This window comes from Salmo salar, chromosome ssa05, assembly GCF_905237065.1.
Source record: "Salmo salar chromosome ssa05, Ssal_v3.1, whole genome shotgun sequence".
Classification (NCBI taxonomy): domain Eukaryota; kingdom Metazoa; phylum Chordata; class Actinopteri; order Salmoniformes; family Salmonidae; genus Salmo; species Salmo salar.
Window position 1 is genome coordinate 64,363,546 of NC_059446.1, and position 22,441 is coordinate 64,385,986.

Below are 22,441 nucleotides of genomic sequence, written 5' to 3' on the forward strand. Positions count from 1 at the left end.
GCTTTAAGATGTTATTGTGGAGGTGGAACTTGTAGCTATTGTTAGACTCAGAACTGCTGATAGGCTATTTTGAAGGGGGATTCCTGTGTGTGCTAGCTTCCATGCACTCTGTCTGGCAGAGATGTTTGCTTCAGCGTGTTGTTGTTGTTATTATTATTATTATTATTATTATTATTATTATTAATGATGATGAAAAGCAGCACTAGGGCTGGGAATTGCCCAGGACTTCACGATACGATATTATCACCATACGTGGGATATGTATTGCGATTCTCACAATTCTGCATATTGCCCACTATATGTCAGCTGCAGAGAGAGGAGAGCATTAGAAAAGGAGTTTTGATCAGTCATGTAAATAGAATAGCTGAAAACATGTTGGCTCACTATTTAAAAAGGTGCAGAACAAGCTATAGGATGAAAAATATTGGGAGTTTTGGCACAGGCACAGCCAACTAGCACTAGCTAAAGCTACTTAGACCCCCCTGCCCCTGATACTTGGAGTCAAAGTACCAATATTGCCCAGAATAATATTGCGATATGTAACTATTGATTTCCCCCCCCATACTACTCCCTTATTGGGGGGCAGTAAATAATCTCTGCTCAGCAGGTCAAGCGAGGCTGTCTGGGACTTGTTCTCCATGGGTTAGTACACATACTGACAGGATGTGTTTTGATATGCTTTCTGGACGTGGCTAATTAAATCGTTACATCAGAATTCTTGGCGTTCCTCTGTGCTCTTGTCCTGCTATACCAAATGGGTGATTCAATTTGACTTGCACGGTATTGTGCAACAGATTCAACATGTCTGTACACTAACAGGCTGGTAAGTGCTTTACGGTGCACTGGTGTCGTATCACCTACAGTCCAACGGATCCTCTCAATTGATTAAGATTATCAGAAGAATGTCCTTGTGTGGCTTCTGTGGTTTAACTTGTTTTTGTTCTGCCTGTGTCAGAATGGCTTGTCTGCCTCTCGTCCCTCTGGCTGGTCCTAACATCCACTAGTGGTGTTGATTTAGATTACACAACCATGCAAAACACTAGTCTATTGGTTCATATCAACCACCTCTTGTTCAAATATTAGATTTTAAACCAAGCCTATTTAATGGAGACCTGAATATCACATACCGGTAGATGTATAAATATAGACAGTGATGTCAGGTCTCCCCACCTTCAAATGTACTCTCTCCCCTCCCTCTGCTGTGCTCATCCTTTTTCCTCCATCGCCAGCAGCTGAGTTACACTTCCTCTTCCTGTCTCCGCCCCCCAGGTAGTGTCACTGACTGAGTACCACCGCCGGATCGATGCGCTAAACAGTGAAGATCTGAAATCTCTCTGCAAGCGGCTTCAGGTGCCCCACTCAGCAAAGCTCCAGCTCTCCATTCCCTTTTTCTAGACTACGTCCCAAATGGTGCCCTATTCCTTATGTAGTGCACTACGTTTGGCCACTATTATGTAGGGAATAAGGTGCCATTTTTAGATTAGCCCCTGCCAGGCTCTGTTAGCTCCTTAGTGTGTTTCTGACCTCTTGCCTCTCACCCAGTTGTCCTACCTGGGCTAACCTTGACCAGGGCCCTGGGATGGGCCGGCACCATGATGCTGCAGCTTCGTGTAGCAACTGTCCAAAGAACCGCTATGGGGATAATTTGAAGCGTTTTGTGCAACCAGCAACTAATACCTGGTTGAGAAAGGGAGGAGGGTAATTTATGCCTCCATGAAGTTCCCATAATGCCCTGCATATCCACTTCTCACAGCTCCTCACTGACCACTGCTGTGGTTAGTTTTAAGAACGCCTCATTACTGTTTATTATTAGCCATAGCTAATTAGGTAGCCTAGTCCCAAGGCTGTCATAGAGACAAAGAATATGAATCATAATACAATATGTTGTAGCCCATCTCTGTTGAGGGAGGGGAATTTTCCTGAGGTTTCTCGACTCTGTCAATCAAATGTGGAATTTGTGTTCCTCCACTTCTGAGTGACTCCTCACAAACTGTGTTCATCAATCCACATCTGGGTAGTGAGGAACTGCTGCTTTCCATCCACCTCTGCTTTCTATTGGAGGGAGAGGAGAGGGGAAGGGAGGGAGGTAGACGGGGATGGTGGGTGGGTGGAAGTGGGATTCGATTCAATCCATTAAGTGGGTGCAGGATTGTTTGCGAAGGACAATGCAGGTAGTTCAACAGGACTGTAACATGATCACGGTCAGGCCACCAGTGGCTAGGCTCTCTACAATCAGGTCTGTTATGGAGAAAGATAAACAACCCCCGTCGGAACTCAAACAGTCCAACACTGTGTGTCCAGCTCAATCACAAATAGGCCTTCTGGACCACTCATTATTTACTGTGTTTTGCATTTTCTCCAGCCAACATTCCTATTGTGCTAAGTATAGAAATATCCAGACTCGGACGTTGTACAATTTAGCCTCCTGATTTGCCCACTGTATATGGATGTAATGCACATTTCCAAGTGTTATTACAATTCTGGAGAAGCCCACATGTTTTTATGAGCCATTTAGGCTCTCATAAGCCAAGGTTGGCTCCTTACCTTTTTAATGTGTTACTGACATAAAGTCTTATGTTCTCCCTAAACCCATTGCTCCCAAATTGATGATTTTCAAAGCTAAGTTAATTTGTTAGGCCTACTTAATAGGCCTATCTTGTATATTTGTGTTTCCTGTGGCTCATATTAGCCTGTAAATAATCCTTCCTCTGCTGATATGAGACTTTATTCATATCTTTAAAACCACCTGCTTAGAAATCATATGACACACCCCCACTCCTAGTAAGTCATGTGGTATCGGTTTATTAGCCTATAGAAAACATCTAGCACAGTGTTCGGTTTATTAGCCTATAGAAAACATCTAGCACAGTGTTCGGTTTATTAGCCTATAGAAAACATCTAGCACAGTGTTCGGTTTATTAGCCTATAGAAAACATCTAGCACAGTGTTCGGTTTATTAGCCCATAGAAAACATCTAGCACAGTGTTCGGTTTATTAGCCCATAGAAAACATCTAGCACAGTGTTCGGTTTATTAGCCCATAGAAAACATCTAGCACAGTGTTCATCCCAGTCTAGCTCTGTCCCAAATGGCACCCTATTCACTATAAAGTGCACCACTTTTGACCAGGGCAGAGTAGTGCACTATGTAGGGGATATGATGCCATTTGGGACATAACCTAAAGCGATAGACACCCCTTTACTAGTTAGACCCCCACCCACCCCTCCTGAGCGCCTGTCTGATTGTTGTCTGTGTGTTTTCAGATCACCACCAAGGAGGAGGTGAACTCTAAGCATGCCACCTCTATCAAGACGGAGCTGGAGCCTGAGACCTTCAGACCCAACCTCAGTGAACCTAGCGAGCTGCTGGAGGCGCAGCAGATAGAGAAGGTAATAACTCACACTGCTGACGGGCACAATGGCTTGATCCATGCCCATTGATTGTCAATGGGCTACTTCCTAAAGCAACGTCATGGTTGACCTTGAACCACAGGCCTTCAGCCAGAGCAGTGCTGGCCCTCCCTGAGGAGCTATCTGTTTAGTGACAGCAGGGTCTTGAGCCTCATCATTACAAGGCTGATGGTATAGTACCTGAATCAGATCATCTCTATGAATTACGATACTGGGATGGTTGGAGTTTTCAGATAAGGTCTGTTAGGGTTTTAACATGGGTGAGTTGGGGTAAGTCTTCAGGAAAAAGGCATATTTGCATGTAGGCCTATAGCTGTTGGGGAAAATGGATTCTCGTTAGGACATGCAATGAAGGAAGGAGCCTTAGTAATGTGTGTGACTAGCCTGCTATGCTCTTATTGTAGGTCTCTCTGTGGTCGACACTTAACCTGTTCTCCTGAGACCGTTGTGTTCTGGGGGTGTGGAGCTCAGTTACTCTCTAACAACCAGCTGTGAGAAAAGGTCACTGCAGCTGTAATGGACCATTGATGTCTGTGGCCTTTCTCTCTTTCATTTCTGTTTATTCCCCCCTGGCGTCTGTCTCTTTTCTCCAGCTGGCCAAGAACCTCCCTCCCCGTACCATTGGGTACCCCTGGACCTTGGCCTATGGCACCACCAAGCATGGCATGAGCATCAAGAGCCTGTACCGGGCCATGCAGGGGCAGGACACCCCCGTGCTGTTGGTCATCAGGGACAGTGATGGTGGGGTGAGTGGGACAACAACACTTCTCTATTAGGCCTGAATCCAAAGTCCAGATCTGTGCACGTAACTCAAATGTATATATATCCTCCATTAACATCAATGTGTAGTTTATGCATAAGTGTGAGACAAGCACGCTCATCTGAAGTTAGGATTGGGCCTTTGAGCGGTAATAGATTACCATGGTTCCGTACTGTCTGTTTCCTGACCCGGTGTGTTCTGGTTGGTTGCGTTGCTGCAGGTGTTTGGTGCGTTGGCGTCCGAACCCTTCAAAATCAGCGAGGGATTCTACGGCACGGGAGAGACTTTCCTCTTCACCTTCTGTCCAGAGTTTGAGGTAGGCTGACCTCTGACCTCTCTGATTGGTGACCCTTATTCTGAAATGGCCAGTGTGGTCCAGTCACTTTTACTCCTCCTAACGTCCATTGTAAACTCATCCAACCCTGCTCTGGTCCTAGCAATTAACACGCACATCGATAAGCATTTTCCTGAGAGGAGAACTAATCAGTTGTTTTCCTGATTAAATGAACGAGGCATCATATTGTTATCAGTATGCCTCGTATTCTCTTGACAATGAGGAGCTTATGTAAGAAGGCATGAGGGTTTGTAATGATATATCTACACAGATGGTGACGTGCTCTGTTCTGTGTTGACAGGTGTACAAATGGACAGGTGATAACATGTTCTTCATGAAAGGAGATATGGACTCCTTAGCTTTTGGTGGTGGAAGGTACGTACCTGCTATTTTGTTTTAATGTAAAAGCTTTATCTAGCAATAAACTTTGAAACTGTGTCGTCAGTTAAGATGTTATGGTTAGTCTACATTGCACAGTCACTGCTAGGTGCGTTCTGAAGAGTAAAATGGCGCCCGTCGTCTTAAGTTTGTCAGAACAGACTCGCAGCATGCATGTGATGTTCTTGCTGTCTGGATTGAGTCTCTGAAGATGCTGTGATGTGTTTGTCTTGATGTGTTTCAGTGGTGAGTTTGGCCTGTGGTTGGATGGAGACCTGTACCACGGCAGGAGTCACTCCTGTAAAACCTTTGGCAACCCCATGCTCTCCAAGAAGGAGGATTTCTATATACAGGACATTGAGATCTGGGCTTTTGAATAACAAAACCCACCACGGGGAAAAAAAGAGAAGGACTTAACATCCCTACAATGGCAATGTTGTCTCAAACCTAACTGCACATCACCACCCTGCTCCAACCCACTGTCTGGGGCTCCCGGGACGGAGCCAGCTAAAGGATGTGTGTTGTGCGTTCATACGTTAATACTGCAGTTATAACAGAGCTTTTCTTTGTGAATGACCTTGTGTGTATCTTGTTACAGCTGTGTGCAGCGTCTTTGAGGAGGTGTACTGTCCTGTACTGTACTGTGAGGCATCAGGGGATGTGTGGGTTTGTTAGAGACCGTAGGGATGCCTTGTTGCAGAACCAAGGAGGAGCAATCAGATCGCTCTCTCTGGCCTCAGCAGGAGATGATGTCGGCTCAGGTTTGGGATTGAGAGAGAAACTGCCGTAGTCCAGATTATCAGAATTTTTGAGACACTCAAGGAACCCCGCCCCTCAGAACTTGGTTGAAGTCAGTCAGTAGGATGTTACTATATATGGTGGTACAGGCCTTTAGTGGAGAGATCCAGTAATAAAATGAACAACATGCATTCCTTTGATCTCAGAGACGGTTGAACCTAACGTGGTTCTGATTGGTGTTGAAAAACTGAAGGAAGAATCTCAGCAGGATGTGAGGATGATGATGACACTATTGGGGGTGGAGGGTATTTAACATCTTTGGTTTACTTCTGAGGCAAGAACTCCGTATAGAGTGTTGTGTATTGTAGTCCTCCTATTGTTCACCATCATAGCAAACACCATCACAGCACATAGCTAGAATCAGAATATTACCCATCGTCGTGCTAATAATGTTCTGTTCAGTGGGTGTACTACGTGTGAGTTCAGATACCACCGGCGCCCCTCAGGAGTCGTGTGTACTGTTCGTAGACGGTAATGTGTTGCAATAGATTTGTGGAATATGCAAATTACTGTCATGTGACCTCAAATAATCCAGGTTGGCGCTTTTCCTCGCCTGTCTGTGGCTCTTTATCAGAGAGGACTTGTAAAGCTTTATGTCTTGATCCACAATTGCTTTTCTGGGTATAATTTGAAAAGCCTGAGACGTGGTTAACTGTTTTACATGCATATGACAATTGTATATTATTTATATATATGATTATATATAAATATATTATATATGTTGCTGTTGTGTGACAGTGATCTTTTTGTGCTGATGTTTCAGCTGTTACAAATATAATGTATATTACCCTGTAAATTAATGTTTAAATAGTAGATTTGTTCCTATATAGAAATACATATATGATTGGTGGGTTGCTTCTAGCACTTGAATCCGGTCTAAAAGCGTTATAAACCAGGGTCTTAGACTTCTAGTAGCTGTACAGTACTTTTTGTTTAGAATCATACACATGTTAACTGTTAGTAGAAAGCTTGCTGCTATAATACTAAGGGTAAAGCTAAACTAATGCTCTGTGTAACTGAAGGGGAGTGTTGTTGTCCGGGAGTGAGGAGGCTGAATGTCAAAGAAGAATTTAACTCTCCTCACAAGTTCTGTTGAGTGGTGAGTCTTCATTAGTTGGTAGACTGACTGTTAAGACTGTGGACTAAGAGAAAATATGTACAATTAAACTTCACAGCAGCTTTCCTTCCCCTTTCTGGTCTTCCACACCAGTATTTGTGTCTGTGGAGTCACAAAGAATAACATGGATAAGTCCTCCTAATTATTTTACAGGAACACAATGTATTATTGATGTATAAATTAATAAATAACAATAAAATTGTTGTAACCTGGGACTTGTCTGGGTTTGTATTGCTTTCAATCCCCTCCTTCCAGCATTTGCTTTAACTTTTTGATTGTATATTGAGTGCCACCTAGTGGACATTTGTATTAGTGCTTTTCAGGACTATTGGTCATCACCTCAGTAACATTAATCTAGTTTAATTAAAAAAAGTGGGTCGATTGTAAAGATAATACATCAGTCTCCAAAGGAAGATATTTAACTCCATAATGGCTTATTTATTAAACAAGAAATTAAACCAAATACAATTACAAGTAAATATTCTCACCAACACAGTGCAAAATTGTGTCATGAATTCTTCCCTAATTGCTGAAGAGATGGATGGCGCAGTGGACCATTGGTCAGGGACTTGTTTTGGGGCTGGGCTACATTCAACTATCTCAGGTCCTGAATCAGCTCCCATTTCATTGTGCTATTTGTTTCTGTTGCAACCCTCCCCTCTTCTTCCTCCAGGCACACAGGAGGGTGAATGTGTGTGTCACTTGTGGTTTCTAGACACTGCAATCCTCAGACAGGCATTAAGTCACGCTTTTATTCCAGCAGGTTCTCACAACTGAAGAATCACTTTTTAAACAAGTACCAGAGATGTGTTGGGTGGATCCCTTGTCACAATGTGTAAAAGCCTGGTTTTTTTTTAAGGCAGGAAAACTATAACTTGGCAAAAGTTAAGGACAGGCGATCTGACTTGAACCAATCAAACAGTTTAATACATAATAATTTGATTGTACATGTACAGTTAAAATAATTGCAAATGCACAAGGGACATACTTTTTCAGAACAAAATAAGGACACCGTTTGGAATAAGGGTAGACAAACAGCCAACTGTGTTTTCTGAGCCGTCATTCACACTCAGCTTCATGTGGAGGAACCAACTGTGTAAGTGCTTCGGGTTGAAAGAAGTCATTGGCATGGAGAGAAGATAGAACACAACCACTGTAGTTTACAAGCAGGAAGGACATGTTTTGTCCTCATGTTCAATTAGCAGCAAAGTGGTTAGACAAGACACCTGTAGTCAGTCCTACTGTATATTCAGCTGGTTATTTGGTCAAATTTGCAATTAAGAGTTGCTAACGCAAACCTCTTATTACGCATTGTCTGTTACACTACGTAAATGCATGGTTGTGATGTAAATTCTGAATATACAAGGCATTACTAAATAATTGTCACCGTCAATTCAGACCTCGTCCTCAGGAGACGTCTTATTGAGCAGACCTTTAGGCAGAGATAAAGACATATGATCAAGGTCAAAGGCTTCAGCACTGAATAATGGTCACTTTAGAGACCTGTACGAGATCCCTGTTGATAGTGATGATAGGATGGTGTAATATTAAAGAGGCTTTACAGATCTTTTGCCTCTAGGGGTGTGCTTGAGACAAAAGGGATCCCTGACCTAAATGGACAGAAACATTGTCCAGAAAATACATCATTGGACAGAAAGTGACATGCCTCCCCACACCCAACGAGTAAAATCATAAATTGTTGGCCTAAAACTAAGTGGTTTCATAGAAATCATACATACAGACAAAATGACTTGACAGTTAACTACACTTTCATAGTGTATCTTTAGGTCACTGTACTGTTTGTATGTCATGTCACCATAAGGCTGGTGGTGTGTGTGTTCTCCACCAGGGGTCAGTGATGGCACTGCTCAGTAAACGTATTCACTAGAAACTAAATGGAAGAAAACAGGCAGAAACAGGGTAGGGGAAAACCTGAACTTCTACGTATTCCATTGCAAAATGTTTTGCCACGTTTGTGCACTAATGAATACGACCCTGTTGTCTAAGGCTGGTGTGCGTTCCACCGGGTTAAGGCTCAGATTAGATCACTGCTCAGTACACCAGGTACTTGAACTCAGAGTAGATGAGGGGAAACATGATGGTACAGGCGCGGTACAGGATAGCTCCACTCGTGAATAAGGCTCGGGGTTTGGTGAACCACGACTCAGACTTGAAGCTGTAGTAGATGGCATACAAGGCCACGGCAAAGAAGTGTCCAATCAGAGTCATCGGACGGGGCGTCAACCTGGGAATAGAATGGATTGAGAGCTAATTAAAACCATGGAGGATTGATTGATTGATTGATTGATTGATTGATTGATTGATTGATTGAATTTGATCATTAATAGTAGTAGGCAGCCCAAGCAGTGAGACAACGTTACATACATAACATATTATTGAGGATAAAAACACAGTAAGGGCTGAAGGCTTATTTCCAATGTGGTCCTCTAATGTCTATACAGGTGCACATACAATATACATTTATATACACTGAGTGTACAAAACATTAGAAACACCTGCTCTTTCCATGACATAGACTGACCAGGTGATTCCAGGTGAAAGCTATGATCCCTTACTGATGTCACCTGTGAAATCCACTTCAAATCAGTGTAGATGAAGGGGAGGAGACAGGTTAAAGAAGGATTTTAAAGCCTTGAGACAATTGAGATATGGATTGTGTATGTGTAACATTCAGAGGGTGAATGGGCAAAACAAAAGATTTAAGCGTCTATGAATGGGGTATGGTAGTAGATGTCAGGCGCACCAGTTTGAGTGTGTCAAGAACTGCAATGCTGCTGGGTTTTTCACACTCAACAGTTTCCCGTGTGTATCAATAATTGTCCACCACCCAAAGGACATCTAGTCAACTTGACACAACTGTGGGAAGCATTGGAGTCAACATGGGTCAGCATCCCTGTGCAACGCTTTCAACACCTTGTAAAGTCCATACCCCCAACGAATTGAAGCTGTTCTGAGAGCAAAAGGGGGTGCAACTCAATATTAGGAAGGTGTTCCTATTGTTTTGTACACGCTGTGAATATTTTACATACATATCTTTTTTGATATTTTTTGAATGGGGAATATTGCATTGACATACACAGTCAAGGATCAACTGTAACAGTTTTGAAGTGTGTCGAACACATTAGTGAGACTCACACTGAGAGAAGACCAATGGGACCGTTGACACACTCCCCACCCAGCTTGAAGTAAAGGAAGCATGCCTTTCTCAGCTGGTGGAGAGAATCTGAAAAGACACAAACACCAAACAGCTCATATGAATATGCATGTCAGCCATAAAGGAGATTATGCTAAATGGTACAGTATATCTCTATACCCTGCTAGTAAAATCCAAGGCTTAACACAAAAAATAATTTCAGCAGAAATCATTTATGCTGAATATCTCCTAAATTTGCCTCTCTGTTTGCTATAATCGCCCTAGCTAAGTGTTGAGTGTCAGTAATTTGAGGTATACGGACATGTACTGAGAAAAAGTACTGGACCGTTAGAAAACAAATGATTGAAGTAGAGACGTTGGTAACAATTTAATGAAATCCTACAGGTATAGTGCATTATGATGTCGTTATAATGCACCAAAAGACTTGGCATAACCACGTATGTATGACTTTATTCTATCCATCCTGTGTTGGCAGGGGATAGTTAAAAGGACAGAAAAGGAGACTCACTGTCTGTTGCAGCAAACAACTCGTACAGGGCTTGAGCCAACACATTCACCACAAAGGAATGTGATGACTTGCGTTCCCAGTGGAATTTTTTCTTTGCCTATTTTGAAAAAAATAAAAAAATACCATGTTTTACATTTCAGCCTTATGCAGTAAATCCTAACATTGCTCTGTAACTATTCCTTTGACTACTACAACACTGTGGATTACAGAAACAATATGCCCTGTGCCGCACATAAAAAAAACTCCCTAACGTTCTGTGGTAGCAGGTGATTGCAATGCAATATGGACCCACATTCCACAAAACAACAATACACATTCCAACCAAGGCCATTCAGACAGTGATAATGTGTGTGGTGGAGTCTGGTCTGGTGGAAGCGCTGCTGACTCCGGACCACATATCCCCCTGGTCGGCCATTCTGTCTGAACCCCTCTACTGTCTATTCCTTCTCTGTAATACCCAGTGTCCAATCATGAACATAATACTGACTGTAAGTCACTCTGGATAAGATGGCCAAAATGTAATGGAAATGTAATAATGATAATAAAGGGAGATGAGATTAGGGATGTGAGTTTACCTGGAGCATGGCTGTGTTGTCGTACAGGTCAGGGATGTTCTTCATCAGGCTCCTCCAGATCAGGACGTCGTTGAGGGCCACACTCATCCCTCCTCCGGTCAGAGGGTGTCTCATGTTGTAGGCGTCACCCAGCAGGAGCACACCTGGAACAGGACAAAGGCCCATGTTATTCCCAGTCCACACCTCACTAACATTACACATTTACACTGCTAGAGGGACCATCTTTTTCAGAACAATATCTGATCTGGTCAGGCTTTTAATCTACTTAGCTAAAGATAAAAATGTTTATCGACCATGCATTGAACTCTCCAAGGTTGCGTTCCAAATGGGACCCTATTCCATTTGCCATTTGGGACACAGCCCAACACTGTGGTCAGTACTTGTGTCCTACCTGGCTTGTTGACTGGGGACGGAGGCAGGAAGCTTGCTGGCATAGACCTCAGCCGGTCATTCTGCAGAGCCACCATGAACGGCTCCTTTAGGTGTTCTAGAGAAGAGACAACAGAGTCAGGTCAGAGGTCACACATTCATCACCACAAAGATGGGTGGATAAAGAATTTAAATCAACACAGAGTGAATATCAACCCATAATGCCGTCATTTACTCTTCGTGTGTTGAAGCTCTCAAGCACATATTCATGTGGGTGCTTTACATTGGTGGTGGATATGGTTAGTTTGCCCTTAAGTCTCACGAGGCCCGAGGCCATCCTTCCATCCCTCCATCCTTCCATCCCTCCATCCCTCCATCCTTCCATCCCTCCATCCTTCCATCCCTCCATCCTTCCATCCCTCCATCCTTCCATCCCTCCATCCTTCCATCCTTCCATCCCTCCATCCCTCCATCCTTCCATCCCTCCATCCTTCCATCCCTCCATCCTTCCATCCTTCCATCCCTCCATCCTTCCATCCCTCCATCCCTCCATCCCTCCATCCTTCCATCCCTCCATCCTTCCATCCCTCCATCCCTCCATCCCTCCATCCTTCCATCCCTCCATCCCTCCATCCCTCCATCCTTCCATCCCTCCATCCCTCCATCCTTCCATCCCTCCATCCTTCCATCCCTCCATCCCTCCATCCTTCCATCCCTCCATCCCTCCATCCTTCCATCCCTCCATCCCTCCATCCCTCCATCCTTCCATCCTTCCATCCCTCCATCCTTCCATCCCTCCATCCCTCCATCCTTCCATCCCTCCATCCCTCCATCCTTCCATCCTTCCATCCCTCCATCCTTCCATCCCTCCATCCCTCCATCCTTCCATCCCTCCATCCCTCCATCCTTCCATCCCTCCATCCCTCCATCCTTCCATCCCTCCATCCTTCCATCCTTCCATCCCTCCATCCCTCCATCCATACGGCAGGGTAGCCTAGTGGTTAGCGCGTAGGACTAGTAACTGAAAGGTTGTAAGATCGAATCCCTGAGCTGACAAGGTAAAATCTGTTGTTCTGCCCCTGAACAAGGCAGTTAACCCACTGGTCTCAAGGCCGTCATTGTAAATAAGAATTTGTTCTTAACTGACTTGCCTAGTTAAATAAAGGTAAAAAATATATATAAATAAATAAAATACAATGTAAAGGGCGTTGAACACATGGGAAAGCTATGCTGTTTAAATCTCTATACTGTATACCCTAAATTCCTTACCTGGTAGTTGTGGGTGTATTTTCTCAGCCATGTACTCAGTGAGGTTCCTGGGCATCTCTCCCCTGATGTCCACCAGAACCCTGGTGTCTGAGGAGGAGATCTGGTAGATGAGGACAGGGCTGGGGTTGGCCAGGACCAGCTCAGCATGGTGGGGCTTGAACTGGGGAGAGTTCTGACCACGACAGGAGAGGACAGAAAGGAAATACATTAGTCTGACTGCATTTTAATAATTGTTTGGTTGGTTGGTAAAAAGTGTCTGCTAAATGCCATATGTTAGTTGGTTGGTCGGTCGGTTCGATTCACTCGTTCGTTCGTTCATTCATTCATTCATTCATTCAATATAATACTTGAACAAACCTTCATGATACATCCAACAAAGTGAGAGGAGGTCTGGGCCTTCCCAGCTACCAGGCTCTTCCTGAACTTTGAGAAGCAGCCGTCAGCTACTACAGTTACTGCTGCATGGACCTCCTATGGGACAGGTTAACACAATTACATCAGTTAGAAACACATCTGTTACACTGCTTGTCTTATCAATGGATCCTGCTGAACTGCTAATCAATAGGTGTAAATACTATCAAGTGTAATTGTAAGTATCAGCAGGGGGCTATTTTACACAACAACGGCTATCTGGAGAGTAACAGAGTATAAGCTGCATCGCAAGCTTAGAGTTGACCTTTGTGTCTCCTGTCTCCTTGTCCCTGTACTGCACTCCTGTCACACAGCCATCCTCTTCCTCCAGGCTGGACACAGTGCCTTCTATGAGCGTAACACTAGGGGAGAGCAAAATACCAGTTATTAAGAAACAGTAGTTATAGTGATGGAATTAATAGAGACAGGTTCTTCTGAACACATGACCTGACAAGGAAAAACATAATCAGCCTATAAGAACTAAACCCTGGAGTTGGTCCTGGTCAAGTCATGTGGTCAGGAAAAGAAAACGTGTGGCCCTTAGTGATAGTAATGACATGTCCAACAGGTATAGTGAAGGTTCTCTCCCAGCCTTACTTTGGCTCAGCGAGGGCGGCTCTGCGCAGGCCCATGATAAAGCGTCCGTGGTGGAAGGCCCTGCCACACTGGATACTGCTGTCTGCCTGGGGATATGGGATCTCCACCTCTGTGCTGCTCTCGATGTCATGAATCACATAGCCGTTCACCATGTGGGCATCCAGCCCCTCCACTGAACCTGAGAGGAGAGCCCAGGGTTAGGCAAGGGTGATGAAACACGTTTCATTATTCATTTAACTCAGGTCTTTAGTGTCAAAAAGGAATGTCTTTACATTAAATAGGGACTTGGGTGTCTTTGCTACAGTTTGTTTTGTCCCACTTTAAACAAACCACTTTTAAAGCCTTCATTAGGGTCTTTATTAAGTTGTCATAAGCCCTATATAGGTCCTGCAGTGAGCCTTGCTCGTTGAGCACAGCCACCATTTAATGCAAGGGCTTGTTGCGAGTCAGCCCATTGGTTGTTTTCCCCACGCTATCACCTTTTTACACGTAGACCCCACACTAAAAGATCTCTAGTCCATGCTCCAGAGACCACTCACCCTCCATTCCCAGTTCTCGCAGGGCCCTGTATCCACCAGGCTGCAGCAGCTCTCCCACTATCCTGTCAGGCTCCTTCAGGTCCCTCTCTATCACAGTGACCCTCCTGCCATCCCGGGCCAGCACTGCAGCCATGGCCGACCCCAGGACTCCCGCCCCTACTATGATCACATCCGGCTCCTGAGATGCAGGAGAGTCCCCTGCTGCTGGGGGGCTCTCCACGGCTGAGGAACACACTCTTTTCCTCCTGCCACCTCCCTGTTAAGAGAGAAAGCTAGGAGGTTTTTTTTTTTTACCATAGGTCAAAAAAATTAGTCTTTGCACTATAATTGGACACTATTTTATTGTGTATAGTGTATAATGAAGTAGGCCAACGGGTGAGAATAATAATCTTATTATTCTAGTTTATTTCTTGTTTTTGTTTTTCAACAGATTCTACAGTTATTATTACTCACCTTCTTTGAAGCGCTCTCTCCACTCCTGTGCCTGACAGCTGAGGGTTTCGGTATAAATGTATTGATGACCGGTAGGGATAATACAAGTTCCAGCGGTACTTGTAGAATGTGGGGTACCTTGCATGTATGTCCGTGGTACCTGACATAGGATAGCAGCATCCCCACTGCCAAGAACACTACAGCCGCCAGGATTATCTCTTTGTGAGCATACTCCAAAACTGCGTCGCATTTCTTATAAATGTAGGTGAAACTTGCAATTCCAAGAAAAGTCCACATATTTATTCTATTATTAAACTAGGCTACTTGAAATGAATAGGCTAACTCATTCAATAAATCACCACTGCTCGGAATGTTTCCTAACCTATAACCTGAAACTAAATTGCAAAAACAAAAAGTAGCCGAGATCATGGAATAAAGTGCGCAATAAAATCTCATCACAGTTCAACAGTTATTATTTCAAAAATAGCAAATATTCTATATACTGGCGTAGACTATTGAGCATCCTATTTCAGTTGCTTTAGCAGATCGTAGGCCTAGTAATATTTCAAATCTATCCGTTAATCAAAAAGAAAAGTATTCAAAACCATGACAATTATTCCACCCGACATTTCAGATGGTTTCAGAAGATGCTAAATATTATATGATAATGAGATAGGTAGGAACGTCGGGTTCGCAGGTTTGGTGTCCCGCCCTCTCTGTATCTGAACCGTCCAATCAGGAACAGCACATCGGTGAGCAGAGCTCACGCTATCTGGCCATTGGTCAATCCTCGGCTGCTGGTTGGAGCGCTGGCTGAGAGAGGGTAGTATGATATGATGTCACTGGAAAGGTGTCTATGGACCAGTTTCTGTGTTTGCGAACATCGCCTCATGAGGGCGATACGCGAAAGTTGGTGGCAGATCAAGGGGAAGTTCTTATAGAACACAGGGGAAAAGAGCCTACATTTACATGTTGCTTATGAGTGCATTTCATACTACTTTTGGATTATAATTGGATTTTTAAGCCTTGTATGAATGTCCTGCTTAATAATAATGCTTGTGTCATCATCGCAAATCAACTGCATTATACTTTAAAAAAAAAAAACACTTCAACTTCAACCAGTAAAATGGCTTTTGCTACAGCCTATATCAATGAGCGTTAGCATTCTAGCTAACAACTGCTGCATCCAAAATAGCTATTTAGCAAATATCACAACCAAATAATCTTAGCGACTGTTCAAGCAAGAATCACAACATAATTGTAAACTGATGAGAACCCCAAAAAGTTACTTTGTTTAGAAGTAATACAAACGTAAATGTAGGCTATGTTGAATGCGTTCAGATGGCGATGGCTTTCTTACTGTCAGTGTGTCGTATACTGGAAAGGTGTCTATCGGTCTACAATTTTACACTATGGAGGAAGTTACCAAACCGGTTCACAGTCAGTACTCTTTGCCAGACATAGGAAATAACTCTTATGGATTGTGTTACATACCGGTATTTTGTCTTGGGGTGATTATGTAGATACGTAGGATTGTGCGGATATCAATACAAACATGTATTTTATTTCAGAGGCCATCCGGGTGTATCGTCGGACAGGGCCACAGTGTCTCTCGACCTCTCAAGGCTAAGCCTTCAGTTTTTATGCTGCAATAGTTTATGTGTTGGGGGGCCAGGGTCAGTCTGTTATATCAGGAGTATTTCTCCTGTCTCATCCGGTGTCCTGTGTGAATTTAAGTATGCTCCCTCTAATTCTCTCGCTCTTTTGTCTCTGTTTTAGACTCTCTCTACCGCACCTGCTGTCTCTTACTCTGAATGATTGGCTATGAAAAGCCAACTGACATTTACTCCTGAGGTGCTGTCCTGTTGCACCCTCTACAACCACTGTGATTATTATTATCTGACCCAGCTGGTCATCTATGAACGTTTGAACATCTTGGCCATGTTCTGGTATAATATCCACCCAGCATAGCCAGAAGAGGACTGGCCACCCCTCAGAGCCTGGTTCTTCTCTGGGTTTCTTCCCAGGTTCTGGCCTTTCTAGGGAGTTTTTCCTAGCCACTGTGCTTCTACATCTGCATTGCTTGCTGTTTGGGGTTTTAGGCTGGGTTTCTGTACAGCACTTTGTGACATTGGCTGATGTAAAAAGGGCTTTATAAATTTGATTGATTGATTTATGTTGGGCAGCCTTATTAAATATTGTATAAAGTTTTTTTGAAAGTCTTTTTGCCAAGACATCAACCTTTTAAATGTTACTCTAACATTAGAAGCTAAGAAGCAACACTATATATATTTATTTTAATAACTATAATAGTAATGCAAAGCACTGACACAATAGGGTTTGCTTCTTTTTATTCAACTCCAGTATGAAAAACTGATCAATTAATTAATTCCTTCATTAATTCAGTATTTGAAATACCATGTAATTTATACTAAATTAAATTCATATTTCTGGTCTTTACCATTGATGGCCTCACAATCTAATCATATGTCAACATTACAGGAGTGTGCATTAAAATAGTCCACATTCACAAGACTCCTCCACTGATTCATTCTTGATACTATAACTGTTATAATAGTTTGTCACGTGAAACTATATCACTCTCTAAGCATACTGTTATGAAAGGTCTGGATGGACACTATACCACTCAGGACATGGGGTTTCATGGTCAAACAAGTCTTCACCACATGTCTTCACAGGTAGTGGTTAAGGACTGTTTCATATTTCTCCTGTTTGCCTGATGTGACTTTGGGCTCCCCATTTTGCTTGACAAAGTCCTGAGAATAAACAACAAAAACTCCCATTAACATTAACTGCCATTAACATGTAACAGTGTTGTTACAAACACATGAGTGCTGTAGAGATGGTACTATGTTGTTATTCCACTAGTGACCTCACCTCCAGCTCCTCCAATGAGGTGCTGCCATCCTCTACTTTCTGACCAATACCATGGCTGAAGCTCATGTAGCGCTCCTGTCAGAAGACAGCGATGTTGTGTGGAAAAGCTTATATAGTTTGAGCTTAGCTAGCTAATACATAAGCATTCTTTAGCACAGATAGTACATTTTGTCTCCTTGCAATGCCAACATACCTGGTAAAATAAGGTTAAGTGCATGAATGAATGAATGAATATATTCATTTATATATTGTCTTAGTACCTTGACCATCCCAGTGATTAAGTGATTACGTGAACGAATGAAAATTATGCCTCATTACTTTGACCATGCTGGTGATAACTCCTTCCTCTATGATCCTGACTGCGTTCCTCAGGCCGCGTGCGAAGGCGTCCATGGCTCCAATGTGGGCTATGAACAGGTCCTCCAGGTCCGTGGACTCCCTACGCACCTTAGCATCGAAGTTCAGACCCCCCGGCTGCAGACCACCCTGCTCTATCACAGTCTGGGGAGGATAAAACAATGCATTTTCTTATGTTCTTTCTGCTGACGTTCTGATAGGTATCATAATGAAATAACTGTTTATTAGTAATTGTGTGTGTGTGTGCCATTATCTCCTATGTCACCTTCATTATCATGGTGGTGTTCCTGATGTCCATGGGGAACTGGTCTGTGTCCCAGCCCAGGTCAGGAGAACCTGTGTTGGAGTCCACAGAGCCCAGCATGCCAAACCTACACACCAGAACAACAGGCTTATTAGCTTAACTGGACTGGAACATCCAGATTACCAGGAATGACGTCAACTACCCAGTCCAAAAAATACCACTAACCCCTACCCCCTATGCACTTCTGAAAGGTGTAAGAAATATGGTGAAAATTATACCTCCCCTATCATTACATCTACCCTATCAGAGGGCAAGGTGGAGCATTAACATATTGATTCGACCTATCCAATCTCTTCAGACCTACACAAGTCCATCAAGGTAGAGAGCAGGGGATAGGGGGTCGGTTTGGGAAACGTGAAAGTCAACATGGCGACTTACACGGAGGCCATGATGACGTCGTGTTCGTAGGAATGCCCAGCTAGAGTGGTGTGGTTGGGTTCGATGTTCAGCTTGAAGTGGCTGTCCAGTTCATAATGCTTCAGGAAGCCTATGACACTCATTGCATCTATAAAAAGGTGAAACAGCAACATGTACAAAGAGATGTAACATGGAAATGAAAGGCGTCAGAGATTTTCTAGCATCTAATTTTTAGATGTGGTTAGTAATGCAGATAAACTAACTCTTGAGGGCCTCCATAGTTCAACAGTAACCACATAGTATATCCTTACAATGTGTACATTATGTTAATGTTGTGTTATACACCTAAAAGCCTTACCATAGTCGTATTGATGTTTGCATGGCTCTTTGGGCTTGGGTTCAATGAGGAACTGGCACTTCAACCCTATCTTCTCCTTGTACTCTGATATACAAAAACACAATCAGGTTATCATCTGAAAATGGTAGGTGACAGTTAAAAGTTGGTACAGTATTATGGTAACAATGTATTACACACACAGCAGTGCTAGCTACTTACTGACAGCCATTTTGAAAAAGTTTGCCATATGTTTCAGTTCAGCGCCAACATCAGTGTTGTGTATCGAGTAAAAACCCTCCCTGCCGCCCCAGAAGACTGCACAAGGAGACAAAAATACATGCATAGGTTAGGTGGTGGCAAAGACAGGGTCAGTGAAATCATGGTGGTTAATTATGAGATATTATTTATTCTCTCATCTCACCAAAGTTCTCTGCTCCCAGCTTCTTAGCTACATCCAGTCCTTTCTTCACCTGGGCCCCAGCATAGGCCAAAACATGGCAGTCAGGGTTGGTTGCTGCTCCATTCATGTACCTATGGTATTAGCAATAAATACAACATTAATTAAAATAAATGTAGGCTCCAAGTCGAATGGCAAAGAGATGGCTTCATCGTGAAAGATGGACAATTAGACATAAATATTGTGAAAAACAATGCATATAGCCAATAATATACAATATATCCTCTATTATACAGCCTACAACAGATTATCATCTCTTCCACTTTGAAGTGTAAAAATAACCTTTGGAGTGTAAAAATGACTAAGGTTGATGAGGAAAGCTGACCTTGAGTGAGCAAACAGATTGCAGGTGACCCACAGCACCTTGACCCCAGTCCTATTCTGCAGCTGCAGGGCCAGGTCTGTCATCTCATCCAGGTTGCTGTTGGACTCCTCCAGAGTGCTTCCCTCAGGGGACATGTCCCTATACAACAGGATGGATAAGAGGGTAACATAGATCAGTTAGTATACAGTTAGATCAAGCATCTTGGACGGTGCAACTTCTTCAAGGCATAAATGGCCACTCTATCCATGTCTCTACCGACTACCAAGAAGATGAATTGATTTGACACTATAGGAACACTGTGACAATACCTGTCATGAAAGGTGTAGTACTTCACCTGAAAAGAACATACACATGAATCTATATGGTTTACATGTTTTTTTTTTAAAGCTGTACATTCTTAAAGACAAAATATTAAAGGTACAGTATTTGGGTGGAAGTTCACTCACACCAAGTTTGGTGAAGAACTCAAAGGCTGCATGGAGTCTCTTCTTGGCACATTCCATGGGGGTAGCACCCTCATTCCAGGGTCTGTGTAGTGTCTGGAACCCAAAAGGGTCAGCACCTGGTAGTGGGTCGAATGGAGGAAAACCAAATACATCACATGAAGTCATCGTGACAGACCCATGATGAGAGATCGGGGTTGTTTTTTTGATGAAAGAGACCGTGCTTTATTGAATTAAATGTACAAATGTTTCTGTCGTCTATGTACAGTATAAATGAGAGTGACCTGAAGCAATCAATGTGTGTTTGTGAACATTCATTACCAGTCCCACAGAAGGAGTGCCAGTAACAGACAGAGAATCTCAGCCAGTCCTCCATATTTCTGCCCAGCAGCACCTGCACAGGTAAACAGTTACATGAAGCCTGCTGGGAAAACCTCAGGTGGGATCATTCAGGTGTGTAAAGGAGGTGGAGTCTCACTGTGCAACAGGAAGACACCTGACACACACAGCTCTTCTTTCGTGTTTGCCACACCTACTTCTTCTGCATTGTAGTGTTGGAAACACAAGACGTTTCGAGCTCCAGCGTTGGGTACATATGGAATCTTCGGAATACCTGTGTGATACATTAATCTCGGTTAACCCAGAACTAAAGTCTCGCACAGTGTTTGATTTGGGAATGAGCTCACCGGAGCTGAGTACCGGCACCTCAAATGTTGTACTGCTTGAGCTCCTGTTCCTCTTATAGAATATTGTCTCAAAAGTATTGTGGCGCTGCTGCGCCTAAATATAAACACTACCGGCACCCAAAATGAGTACCGGTGTTGTGCCGAAAGTGCCGTTTTCGAGGATGTTTCAAGTGTATTAGTCTATTAGTAAATCTCTCCCATGTCATATTCGACTAGTAGTTGTTCTGAAATGTTTATTGCTTGCCTACATTTTACTCCCTCCTCTATGTTTAATATAACACACATACATTAATTATTCATTTCAGTTGCCTATCCTGACGTGAAGTTTGTTCAATAGAAAGTATTTGACTCTGATGTGTGCCGCAGAAAGTATTTGACTCTAGTGACAAAATTAAGGAAATTAGAAGGGGGAGATTTTGTCAAGGCCATTTTCAAGGCCATTTCGGCAGGCAAGAAAATGGCCATGCCGAACCCCCCCCCCTTCAAATTTCCTGAATTTTGTTGCTAGAGTCAAATACTTTATATAGAACAAACTTCACGTCAGGATAGGCAACCGAAATTAATATATGTGTGTTATATTAAACATAAAGGGAGTAAAATGTAGGCAAGCAATAAACATTTCAGAACAACTACTAGTCGAATGAGACATGGGAGAGATGACGAATTTTAGCAAAGAGATTTATTTATAGACTAATACAAATAGCCAAAACGAAAACTGCAGACATTACCAGGGCCTCCCCCGCGGTCAAACCGCTTTAAAAAAAGACAATGAAACGCAGCCTAACGTGATCATTGAAGGACACAAATAAAAAATGCTTCTGCTACTAAGATCAGTGAAATATAAGCTAAACTGACAACGGAGTGAAGAGCAGACTCAAGCAAATATAAAACATTGCCTTGGAAAATCGGGTTTCCCTGCTAATATTGCAGAAACTTCATATTTATAAAGCATCTAACTGCCATGCACGACGAAAAACAACTTCAGTTATTGTTTGGTGACTGCATGCAACTTCCAATCTCAGCTCTTGTTTGCATGGTCAATTGCCACTGACTTAAAGCCTATATAAAACCGATATTGAGGAAGAAGTGTGCTATAATTGAAGCAAAGAATGATTACCAGCAAAGAATTCTGTTTCCATAGCCATGTCAAACACTTTTAAGAGTTTTCCCCTTGAAGTTCCACTTTGTCTTGAACGAAAATAAGAAACGCAATCTTCACATCTACCACAAGGTGTCTCTGGTAACCAGCAGAACACTAACCGTTTAAGATTTTTGTCAAAATAGTATTTTTTGGTCCCGTTTGACAGCATCAAACCGCCTTTCAAAAAACCCACAAACTAGTCAGCTCTATCGCCGTCTTCTTTGGTCAACGCTAACTGTCATTCCCAAATTCCGTGGTAGACTTTGGATCTGATAGGCTAATCTATGCATTGCAACATTATTGCAGTCATTCACATTGTACGACTTCTTTAGGGCTCCATTTACTAGTAGCTAGATTATGAAGACAAACAGGACTATGACTGGGTGCATCTCGAAAGGTCATGTTATAAAATCAGGGTAAACAAGATTATATAACAATGTGCAAACAAACATTTAAATAAGCCAT

At 43.0% G+C, this 22,441-nt stretch overlaps 3 protein-coding genes across 11 annotated transcripts in view; 1 reads left to right on the forward strand and 2 right to left on the reverse strand.

The window, feature by feature from the left end:
- Positions 1-7,009, forward strand: part of LOC100194674 (oxidation resistance protein 1) — a 158,580-nt gene extending 151,571 nt beyond the window's left edge. For 8 of the 9 annotated variants that reach the window (XM_045718572.1, XM_045718573.1, XM_045718571.1 and 5 more), the window contains 6 exons: positions 1,270-1,350; positions 3,263-3,388; positions 4,003-4,155; positions 4,390-4,485; positions 4,805-4,878; positions 5,126-7,009. In XM_045718572.1, the coding sequence (XP_045574528.1) occupies positions 1,270-1,350; positions 3,263-3,388; positions 4,003-4,155; positions 4,390-4,485; positions 4,805-4,878; positions 5,126-5,261 (666 nt within the window). In that variant the 3' untranslated portion in view covers positions 5,262-7,009. The remainder of the gene's footprint in view (positions 1-1,269; positions 1,351-3,262; positions 3,389-4,002; positions 4,156-4,389; positions 4,486-4,804; positions 4,879-5,125) is intronic. The other variant, XM_045718576.1, reaches the window with a different exon arrangement.
- A 692-nt stretch (positions 7,010-7,701) lies between these two features.
- LOC106605546 (squalene monooxygenase) lies at positions 7,702-15,678 on the reverse strand. Its single transcript, XM_014201332.2, has 11 exons — positions 14,693-15,678; positions 14,240-14,495; positions 13,701-13,878; positions 13,369-13,465; positions 13,050-13,163; positions 12,693-12,864; positions 11,446-11,541; positions 11,055-11,197; positions 10,480-10,576; positions 9,953-10,040; positions 7,702-9,041 (listed from the first exon to the last, which is right to left on the reverse strand). Exons 1-11 carry the CDS (start codon positions 14,966-14,968, stop codon positions 8,849-8,851), a joined length of 1,710 nt encoding a protein of 569 aa, XP_014056807.2. The 5' UTR covers positions 14,969-15,678; the 3' UTR covers positions 7,702-8,848.
- Positions 15,679-17,005: 1,327 nt separating this feature from the next.
- Positions 17,006-22,255, reverse strand: LOC106605545 (xylose isomerase). The gene is made up of 14 exons (XM_014201331.2): positions 21,953-22,255; positions 20,686-20,762; positions 20,471-20,543; positions 20,153-20,268; positions 20,015-20,040; positions 19,707-19,844; positions 19,346-19,455; positions 19,144-19,239; positions 18,946-19,029; positions 18,609-18,735; positions 18,192-18,297; positions 17,888-18,070; positions 17,570-17,644; positions 17,006-17,448 (listed from the first exon to the last, which is right to left on the reverse strand). The coding sequence occupies exons 1-14, from the start codon at positions 22,143-22,145 to the stop codon at positions 17,365-17,367; spliced, it is 1,488 nt and encodes a 495-aa protein (XP_014056806.1). The 5' UTR covers positions 22,146-22,255; the 3' UTR covers positions 17,006-17,364.
- Positions 22,256-22,441: the final 186 nt, after the last annotated feature.